General features: G+C 38.6%; 1 protein-coding gene across 1 annotated transcript in view; it reads left to right on the plus strand.

Annotated features, from left to right (window-relative positions):
• Positions 1-8,723: 8,723 nt before the first annotated feature.
• The window catches only part of LOC144452997 (transmembrane protein 192-like), a 40,063-nt gene continuing 36,717 nt past the window's right edge, over positions 8,724-12,069 (plus strand). Inside the window, exon 1 of the mRNA XM_078144251.1 lies at positions 8,724-8,887. Coding sequence (XP_078000377.1) covers positions 8,852-8,887 — 36 coding nt within the window. The 5' untranslated portion in view covers positions 8,724-8,851. The remainder of the gene's footprint in view (positions 8,888-12,069) is intronic.

Genomic DNA, 12,069 nt, shown 5'->3' on the forward strand with positions numbered 1-12,069 from the left:
GGTACATGTCTATCAGCTAATCAGATTGCAAGTACACTAGTGCTGTACAAAATAAAGTCTATTTCTAATCATTGAAAAAAGTGAGACCATGTCATGCAGTCTGGTGGTGATTAATCATCCAGATTATTTACATTGTGTGGTGTGTTTTGTTATTTTGCCTTTTATAACTAGTCCAAATAAAACCTCAACATGATATAAAGTAATTGGATTAATTTCAGAGACTCTGTGCATGACATAACAAACATACTTCAGCTAGATAGACTTGCTGCAAAAAGATATGGAAGATTAACAAGACAACAGTACAAAGTGAATAAAGGACCAAACCACATATGGCACATTGATGGATATGATCAATTAAAACCATTTGGTATATGTATCCATGCTGCAATAGATGGTTGGAGTTGCCGAATTTGATGGACTGAAGTTGGAACAACCAACCAACAACCCTAGAGTTGTGGCTAAGTACTATGTTGATGCAGTCAGAAAGTTACAGGGTGTGCCACGAGTCATCAGGTTAGATCCAGGTACTGAAAATGGCATCATGGCTGACATACATACACATTTGAGAGAACAACACAATGATAGTTTGGCCCATGTCTCTGTCATGTTTGGATCTTCATCTCACAATCAAAGAATTAAATAATGGTGGCGTTATTTTAGAGACAGTTATTATTATGTTCCTATTATATTGATTTGTTCAAAGACATGAGAGACAGTGGAGTGTTCATGTTGCAGATCCTGTACACACTGAGTGTTTGCAATTTTGTTTCATTCCTGTAATAAGACAAGAACTGTACAGTTTGGTAGAACACTGGAATGTTCATCCTGTAAGATCAATGAAAAATGTGACATGTCCTAGAGGGAAGCCAGATTTCTTGTACTTTAACCCAGAAGCATATGAGGCCAATAACCAAATGAACAGCTTGGACAATGACATTCTTCAACAGTGTGAAGATAACCTACTGAGGACTGTGGTGTGGACTTTGCTGAACTTGCTTTTCACTTTATGCTGTCCAACAATTGGAATTTACCTACAACAGCTGACCAAGCCATCATCCTATTTGGCAATTTGCTCACCCAAATTATGAACTATGAGTAGATTAAAAGACATGCTTGTTGGCACAACTGAACTTATAATGTTAAGAAGTGCTATAGGTGTCACTAAGTGTCTGTTTGGTTGGCTGTCTGTCTGTCTGTCTGTCTGTCTGTCTGTCTGGATATCTGTCTGTGTAGCCACCACTTGCTAATCTACCCCTGTAGTCTCAATGATAATATAATTTCAGGTTTGATCGAGTCCTTCGCGTGGATAAATTTGAATCCAGGACCATATAAGGTTAAAAATGAGGCCATCTGAATCTGATGCTTACTTTATACTCAGTCAAGATTCTGATGCTTTTAAGACTAAACCCCCCAAAATTATGTTTTGTGTCCCCTCCACCCATATCCACCCCTGTGTGATGTTAGTCAGGGGTTTAGCGATATGGTAAGATAGAAAATTTATTTTTGAATAGGGTTACTTCAGTTTACATACAGACATCATTACATGACATGAGCAGAAAGAACGTCTGGATATTTCAGGTTAAAGCAATGGTGTCATCTACCAATACACCCCATGGGGTTTCATGTGAAACAATGAATATTGCACACACATTGCCAATTATCAGAATAAACTATATAAACAGAGTAGACAATATGTTTTGAGTACTTAATAATGGTTAAATATACTATACATCAACGCATCAGTGCAAGTTATGTTATGCAAGTTCAGTTATGTATCAATATGTAGCAGTACTTCATTGTTCATACTTTGACCTTAAGCAGGCTGTAAAGGCACTTGTATTTAGTGGCTGTTTACATATGATTATTGACTGAATATAATTTTCATTTCAACAACACAAAATCACTGGACAACTTACAAAGTTGGACAGCACAGCTGACTGTAGTATTCTATAAAATGATGGAACATTTTCACCTGCTTTATATGTTTATGTATTCAATATCAGAGATTTCTACCTATGTGGGTGAATTGATGGAGACTAGCAAATATTCAATATCAGAGATTTCTACCCATGTGGGTGAATTGATGGCGATCAGAGATTTCTACCTATGTGGGTGAATTGATGGAGATCAGAGATTTCTACCTATGTGTGTGAATTGATGGAGATCAGAGATTTCTACCCATGTGGGTGAATTGATGGAGATCAGAGATTTCTACCTATGTGGGTGAATTGATGGAGACCAGAGATTTCTACCTATGTGGGTGAATTGATGGAGATCAGAGATTTCTACCTATGTGGGTGAATTGATGGAGATCAGAGATTTCTACCTATGTGGGTGAATTGATGGAGATCAGAGATTTCTACCTATGTGGGTGAATTGATGGAGATCAGAGATTTCTACCTACCGGTATGTGGGTGAATTGATGGAGATCAGAGATTTCTACCTATGTGGGTGAATTGATGGCGACCAGAGATTTCTACCTATGTGGGTGAATTGATGGAGATCAGAGATTTCTACCTATGTGGGTGAATTGATGGAGATCAGAGATTTCTACCTATGTGGGTGAATTGATGGAGATCAGAGATTTCTACCTATGTGGGTGAATTGATGGCGACCAGAGATTTCTACCTATGTGGGTGAATTGATGGAGATCAGAGATTTCTACCTATGTGGGTGAATTGATGGAGATCAGAGATTTCTACCTATGTGGGTGAATTGATGGAGATCAGAGATTTCTACCTATGTGGGTGAATTGATGGAGATCAGAGATTTCTACCTATGTGGGTGAATTGATGGAGATCAGAGATTTCTACCTATGTGGGTGAATTGATGGAGATCAGAGATTTCTACCTATGTGGGTGAATTGATGGAGATCAGAGATTTCTACCTATGTGGGTGAATTGATGGAGATCAGAGATTTCTACCTATGTGGGTGAATTGATGGAGATCAGAGATTTCTACCTATGTGGGTGAATTGATGGAGACTAGCAAATATTCAGCTTCTTTGATGTAGGACACTCTTGGCTTTAATAAATTGGATGGTATAATTATGAATATTTGTAATGGGTGTGAAACATTTATCATGTGCAGCTGTATGTGTTTGTGTGTGTGTGTATGTGTGTGTGTGTGTGTGTCGGGGGGGGGGGGTACAATGTGTCTTTCTGTAAGAGACTGCCATTGCAATGTTTATGTGACTTTCATAAAGGGGTGCAGTGAACAATGAATACATACATTATCAGCTGCATACAATATTTCTTGTAATTTTACATGTCAGAAGATTTTGGCATGAGGTACACACACACTCATATGATCAACCTCTCACAGGGGTAAAAATACATTCTTACAGGGGGGGGGGGATTAGATCACAGACCAGTTTTCAGATTTTCAAAAATAAATAACAATGTAGAAAGTTTTTTTATTTACTTTAAAGTGTTCTTATGATACACATACCTTGTATATAGCACACTGCCAAAAGTATTTTCTTCTTTCAATAAACACAAAAATGTCTTGGATGATAAAACGTGTTTCAATACAAATACAGATCAACTAGAGTTACACAGTGACTGTTACAGTTGTCTTTCAACATTTTACTCATACAATACAAAAATGTACTTTATATTTTGTCATTTCTATCAATACTGTACTGTTCAGTCATCACAACCTAGTCTATACATGGTCTAACAGTATACGCCAGCTTTGTACAATTGAAAAGTGATGAGATGTAATGTAGTTGCATTCTGACTGATTACTTTTCATTGCCTTTAAACACCTACAAAAGATATCAAAAACCTAACATAGAAATTCTTGCCAATTGTTACACCACCATAACGAAATATACCATTTCTTAAAATGAATAAAAACTATGCATAAAAAAGGAATGTTATTAGATTATCATGTGAAGAAGTGCAATCTAATACATACAAAACTTGTTTTGGGACACATTGCACAAAAATAAAAACCAAGTAGGTTTTCATGTTAATCATGTTTTGGTTTTACTATCATTTTCATAAGTTTAGACTGCTATCCATTATAGCGACAACTATATCAATCCTTTCAGTATTCTCAATGTATCTCTTGCTAGTTCAGTGCAAGAACAATCATCGACTTCAGTCCCATCTTCCAGAACTATACGGAACTCATCGATGGTATTCTCAAACTTGAACTTCTGTAAACATGCAAAGGACAAGTTAAAACAATCCATGAATATTTAGGATGGGCACACACATCAAAACCATCAACACATGCCTAGCAACAAAAGCCAATGCCCACAGCAATAGCCAAGTGATAGTACATACAGCAAAGATAGCAACAGAGATGGATTGGCAAGTGAAAACCCATTTTTAAAACAAAATTATACCTAGCCTAGACAACAAAGAAGTTCAACTCCAGGTGAGACAACTCGTTTGTGTAGGACCACATTAGCAGTTACAAGTACTATAATAGTAGCTATACTATATAAACAAGAACATTTCCAGCTTTTGTCGTAGAGGGCTCGGTCGCACTTTAAAATTGGCGGCATTACTTAGTATCTTGACCGTATTTTGTCAAAACTAGTCGTTGCCACATATGCACATCTGAGTCGTTACAACTCGTTATCAATCATTACTACTCGCTGCTACTTATTATGTCTCTTTACCTGATTCACAAACACCCGAATATAAAAGCATATCTGGCATTTGTATAGTGATGGGTACAAAAAACGTATCTTGGTATACCCCCACGAGTATCTGTTTATTTGCTGGTTTATTTAATTATTTTATTTGTCCCTATACTTGTCGTTCGTTTGCTTGTTCATTTGTCATTTATTTGATTGATTGATTGATTGATTGATTTATTTGTTTGTTTTGTTTTGTTTGTCACACGGTTCCTGGGTGCCCTGTGGTTACACGGTGCAACTCAAGAAGCAACCTGCCACTCGTCGCAGAAAAAAACGACATGTCGGTTTCCTTGCGACGCACCTAGCGACGTCGCAAGACCCTGCGACGATCGAAGCGAGTACACGATGCAATTCGTCGCATGCGACGAATTGCGTGCTGCGTTGCTCGTCGAGTTGCATCGTGTAACCGGGCCTTAAAGGCCTCCATATGTCAGTGAAAATCATCTGTACTGCCAGCTTCATCACATTCCTGTAAAGTTGTTATAGCGTACCGAATCACAGGGGCGTGTAATATTTCATAGATTGTTGTTTTCTTATTGCTTAGAATGTCGTTTTCTTAGGAAAATATCGTACGAATCTTGCTGCTACAAATGTATCAATCTCTGTACTATGAGGAGATAGTCTCTTCCCCTTACATGTAGGAATATATATCAATCAAAATGTTGTTATATTTAGTCTGTAGACCTGGAAAACAACAATCTATTAAATATTACACGCCCCTGTGTACCGATTGTAATTGAAGACTTCATTTGGAATATCAAAACTAAAGGCATGACAAACCAATTCTTCTTCAACCAAAACAACTTTATGGACTGCAGTATTCAACTGATTAAACTCTGAAACATCATCCAGCAATCTAACGATTCCAGAAATATATTCACATAGATTTATAAGTCGCCATGATGCATATGATAGTCAGTTGAGATCTCACCGTAGTTGAAGAAATTTATTCACTGTGCTTGATAAACCATGTTCCGGGCCAAATACGTTGCACGTTGCAGTCAAAGGACGAATCTATGGCCCCGAAACATGGTTTTCAAGCATAGTGAATAAATTACTTTAATTAAACTATGGTTAGATCTCCGCCAAAATAAAATATTCATCAATTGTAATTGTTCAAGTTTAACTTATCAACTAAACATGGTTTGCAGGTATAGAGAATAAATTAAAACACAAACAAGAATCAAAATAAAGACTTAAATAACAAAATAATGAATTGAAAAAAATAATTTAATGATAAGAGAACATCATTATCATAATGTATTGCTGAGAATGTTTAAATTGGCTTAGCAAATGAAATAATTTAATAAAACGATAAATTATTAAAATAATAATAATGGTGATGAAAAGAGAAATCAGATGCAAAATACAGACTTATTGAATAACGAAATTATAAATTTTATAAATAATTGAATGTTAAGAAATAAAGCCAAATGATTAAATAAGCAAGTTTCTTGACACAAGTCAAATAATTCAACTTGAATTAATAATAGAAGCAAATTAAGAACAAATACAGAAATAATTAAAATAAATATAAGTGAATAAATATAGAAATAATTACAATAAATAAGTGAATAAATATAGAAATAATTACAATAAATATAAGTGAATAAATATAGAAATAATTACAATAAATATAAGTGAATAAATATAGAAATAATTACAATGAATATAAGTGAATAAATATAGAAATAATTACAATAAATATAAGTGAATAAATATAGAAATAATTACAATAAATATAAGTGAATAAATATAGAAATAATTACAATGAATAAGTGAATAAATGAAATTGTGGAAATAATCAATAACGAAATTCTAAATTCTAAATTAATTACAGAAATAATGATGGGGCCCGTGACGGCCACGCGCGGGAATGGTTCTTGAGTAAAACGATACGACGCTAACACTTAGGGGTGGACCATTTGATATCCTGGGGGGCCTTGGAAGATTTCGGGGGGGGGGAGATGCCAAATGGAGTTGCTTGAAAAAAAATTCGGATATGAGTGAGCGAAGAAAAAAAAGCATGAAACACTGTGTAACGGCTCCTGTGTATCTTACTTGATACTGTACTATTTTAAATATATATATATATATATATATATATATATATATATATATATATATATATATATATATATATATATATATATATATATATTGTTCTTGCCTCTGTTTTTAAATATTTACTTCATGTAAGGGTTCAAACATAACTATACATGAAATTATACATATACATGTATTACCTAGCTACCACACTAGTTACAGAACATGCCATGTAAATGTTTGGCTGTTTCACAACCAGATATAGAGCTTCACTTATCTTGCACTTTGGGGCAAAAGTGAAGAAGGTTTTGTAATGGTAATCTTCATACTATTAGATAAAAGAACTTAATGTAAATTGTTCTAGTCTCTTCAGTATGATGAATTTGTCAGAAGGGATGAATATACTTCCTATTTCGGACACTACATGTATCGACACCACAAATCAAATTCAAGTTTCTATTGTACACTAGGTATGACCTCCTAAAGTTCTCTAACCTACCAATGACTTTACTATACATGCAATATCAATGCCCCTATACCAATGTTACAGGCCCAATTTTATAACATGGAAAACTTATTTAAAAGATTATATTTACTTTAGCTTTTCGAAGCTTGGCAATATATATCTCAGAGGCTATGAATAACCTAAAAATTGCCTAAATAGAAACAATTGAAAACTCCAGATCTGCCAGGGGGGAAACCCCTTGGACTCTCTCACCCCATAGGCCACTCATTCGTTAAACCAACAATAAAATTCACCAAAATTGGTAAAAAAAAATTCAAAAGCTTCTAAGGGGAGACCCCCTAGGACCCCCATAAGAGGTACACATGTCCCAGTCTCAAATCAAAGTTCTTCCCTCTACCTCTTACTGTCAAGATGCTATGAAACTTTATTTCAAAAATGTTTCAACCTTATGTAGTTTCTTTTTACATGTTAGAGCTGTCTTGTAAAGCTTGGAAATTATTGTCTGAAAGTGTCTGTGAATAGCCTAAAAATTGCCTTTAGGAGTAAATATCCTCCAGGGCTCCCCATACACACACACACACACACACACACACACACACACACACACACACACACACACTCCCACAAGAGGTGGACATATCCCAGTCTCAAAGCTCTTCTCTGTACAGCTTACTGTCAAGATGCTATAAAACTTTATTCGCGGGGTCAGTGACTTTTTGTCGGCCCAATGGAAGAACACTGACCACCCTCTATCCCCCCAGGCTGGAGAAACTGACCGGTCTGTCTGAATGTTTGAGCTCACAAGTTTCCGATTTGCTTTTTCAGTGTGTCATCATACCATGGCATAAAAACTGTCAATGATGTTTATATAATTGAAAATCAAACATGACATGTATTGAAATGTGTAGTTTTCTAAATTATATCTGTGTGTGATAGAACAGCATCTTTTCACTCTCTGTATTACCCTGTGCGAAAATCAAACAGAAAATTGTGGCAACAAATGCAGGTGTTCAACATTGACGTAAAAAAAAATCCGGATATCTTAACATTTGCTCAAAGAAGCCTGGGAAGGACACACAAAGTTGCCAGCATAGGCGAAGGAGAAAAAAATATTGCACAGGCAAGCAGGTGGGAAAAAATAATGACTCTCCACCAATCTTCCAAGCCCCCCCCCCTCCCCAGGATATCAAATGGTCTACCCCTTACCTGTTCTTCATTTTATTTCTTGGATGGTGAATAGAGAGATATAAAACTCGATGACAACATTTCATTTAATCATTAATTATACTTTATTTTTTTTGTATATGTTTTCTGTTTCATTCTTGATGCTTAGATATAAGGTTGCGCAAACATGAAATTTTATGAGTTCGAGCGCAGGCAGAGACATAGCTCTGGATTTATACGCAACGGGGTTTCGACACGTCTTCTCAGTGGGATACATCCAGAGCTAAACTGTGTATGCAACGTTTCGCCTGAAAAACAATGAGTGCACTTTACTTGACTTCCGGGGTTGCTTCGCGCATGCGCATTACGTTTGTCAAGTCCGAATATAAAAACTCTGAAATGGCTGGACGTCGAGACACTCACTGATCACGTGGCTTCTGTGAAATAATTCCATTATATCTTGTTAGATGTGTGTTATAATTTGTAGACGATAAGCTTTGTAGACTGCCACCGTAAAGATGGTTAGCCTTGGAAACAACAGTAGTAGGCAAGGGGTGAGTAAAACCTTTGTTATTTTCACAGAATTCCAGTACAATATTTACATACAAAGACTACGTGAGTCATGTGTGAGTCAAGTGATATGCTACTACTATTCGATCTAGCTTCCAGCGGGTCCAGAGGATATGCAATCAAAGTAGTGTTTTCTTTGGTGATCCCCTGCTAAAAATGTATAAATTATTTTATTTTAATGAACATTAAACATGATAATGAATAATTTGAAAATGTCAACAAACCACGTACATGTACACTGTCTCTGTATTAAGAGTGACTGTCTCTGTACATGATAGAGGGACTGTCTCTGTACGTGATAGAGGGACTGTCTCCGAACATGATAGAGGGACTGTCTCTGTACGTGATAGTGGGACTGTCTCTACATGATAAAGGGACTGTCTCCGAACATGATAGAGGGACTGTCTCTGTACATGATAGAGGGACTGTCTCTGTACGTGATAGAGGGACTGTCTCTGTATGTGATAGAGGGACTGTCTCTGTACGTGATAGAGGGACTGTCTCTGTACATGATAGAGGGACTGTCTCTGTACGTGATAGAGGGACTGTCTCTGTACGTGATAGAGGGACTGTCTCTGTACGTGATAGAGGGACTGTCTCTGTACGTGATAGAGGGACTGTCTCTGTACGTGATAGAGGGACTGTCTCTGTACGTGTACGTGATAGAGGGACTGTCTCTGTACATGATAGAGGGACTGTCTCTGTACGTGATAGAGGGACTGTCTCTGTACGTGATAGAGGGACTGTCTCTGTATGTGATAGAGGGACTGTCTCTGTACTTGATAGAGGGACTGTCTCTGTACGTGATTGAGGGACTGTCTCTGTACATGATAGAGGGACTGTCTCTGTACGTGATAGAGGGACTGTCTCTGTATGTGATAGAGGGACTGTCTCTGTACATGATAGAGGGACTGTCTCTATACGTGTACGTGATAGAGGGACTGTCTCTGTACGTGATAGAGGGACTGTCTCTGTACATGATAGAGGGACTGTCTCTGTACGTGTACGTGATAGAGGGACTGTCTCTGTACGTGATAGAGGGACTGTCTCTGTACATGATAGAGGGACTGTCTCTGTACGTGATTGAGGGACTGTCTCTGTACGTGATAGAGGGACTGTCTCTCTACGTGATAGAGGGACTGTCTCTGTACGTGTACGTGATAGAGGGACTGTCTCTGTACGTGTACGTGATAGAGGGACTGTCTCTGTATGTGATAGAGGGACTGTCTCTGTACGTGTACGTGATAGAGGGACTGTCTCTGTACATGATAGAGGGACTGTCTCTGTACGTGATTGAGGGACTGTCTGTACATGATAGAGGGACTATCTCTGTACGTGATAGAGGGACTGTCTCTGTATGTGATAGAGGGACTGTCTCTATACGTGATAGAGTGACTGTCTCTACATGATAGAGGGACTGTCTCTGTACATGATAGAGGGACTGTCTCTGTACGTGATAGAGGGACTGTCTCTGTACGTGATTGAGGGACTGTCTTTGTACGTGATAGAGGGACTGTCTCTGTACGTGATTGAGGGACTGTCTGTACATGATAGAGGGACTGTCTGTACATGATAGAGGGACTATCTCTGTACGTGATAGAGGGACTGTCTCTGTACGTGATTGAGGGACTGTCTTTGTACGTGATAGAGGGACTGTCTCTGTACGTGATTGAGGGACTGTCTCTGTACGTGATTGAGGGACTGTCTGTACATGATAGAGGGACTATCTCTGTACGTGATAGAGGGACTGTCTCTGTACGTGATTGAGGGACTGTCTCTGTACATGATAGAGGGACTGTCTCTGTACGTGATAAAGGGACTGTCTCTGTACGTGATTGAGGGACTGTCTCTGTACGTGATAGAGGGACTGTCTCTGTGTGTGATAGAGGGACTGTCTCTGTAAGTGATAGAGTGACTGTCTCTACATGATAGAGGGACTGTCTCTGTACATGATAGAGGGACTGTCTCTGTACGTGATAGAGGGACTGTCTCTGTACGTGATTGAGGGACTGTCTCTGTACGTGATAGAGGGACTGTCTCTGTACGTGATTGAGGGACTGTCTCTGTACGTGATTGAGGGACTGTCTGTACATGATAGAGGGACTATCTCTGTACGTGATAGAGGGACTGTCTCTGTACGTGATTGAGGGACTGTCTCTGTACGTGATTGAGGGACTGTCTGTACATGATAGAGGGACTGTCTCTGTACGTGATAGAGGGAGTCTCTGTACGTGATAGAGGGACTGTCTTTGTACATGATAGAGGGACTGTCTCTGTACGTGATAGAGTGACTGTCTCTGAATGTGATAGAGGGACTGTCTCTGTACATGATAGAGGGACTGTCTCTGTACGTGATAGAGGGACTGTCGCTGTATGTAATAGAGGGACTGTCTCTGTACGTGATAGAGAGACTGTCTCTGTACGTGATAGAGGGACTGTCTCTGTACATGATAGAGGGACTGTCTCTGTATGTGATAGAGGGACTGTCTCTGTACGTGATAGAGGGACTGTCTGTACATGATAGAGGGACTGTCTCTGTACGTGATTGAGGGACTGTCTCTGTATGTGATTGAGGGACTGTCGCTGTACGTGATAGAGTGACTGTCTCTGTACGTGATAGAGGGACTGTCTCTGTACGTGATAGAGGGACTGTCGCTGTACGTGATAGAGGGACTGTCTCTGTACGTGATAGAGGGACTGTCTCTGTACGTGATAGAGGGACTGTCTCTGTACGTGATAGAGGGACTGTCTCTATGTGATAGAGGGACTGTCTCTGTACGTGATAGAGGGACTGTCTCTGTATGTGATAGAGGGACTGTCTCTGAACGTGATAGATAGACTGTCTCTGTACGTGATAGATAGACTGTCTCTGAACGTGATAGAGGGACTGTCTCTGTATGTGATAGAGGGACTGTCTCTGAACATGATAGATAGACTGTCTCTGTACGTGATAGAGGGACTGTCTCTACGTGATAGAGGGACTGTCTCTGAACGTGATAGAGGGACTGTCTCTGTACGTGATATAGGGACTGTCTCTGTACGTGATAGAGTGACTGTCTCTGAACGTGATAGATAGACTGTCTCTGTACGTGATAGAGGGAGTCTCTGTACGTGATAGAGGGACTGTCTTTGTACGTGATAGAGGGACTGTCTCTGTATGTGATAG

This window comes from Glandiceps talaboti, chromosome 23 (assembly GCF_964340395.1).
Source record: "Glandiceps talaboti chromosome 23, keGlaTala1.1, whole genome shotgun sequence".
In the NCBI taxonomy this organism is placed as follows: Eukaryota; Metazoa; Hemichordata; class Enteropneusta; family Spengelidae; genus Glandiceps; species Glandiceps talaboti.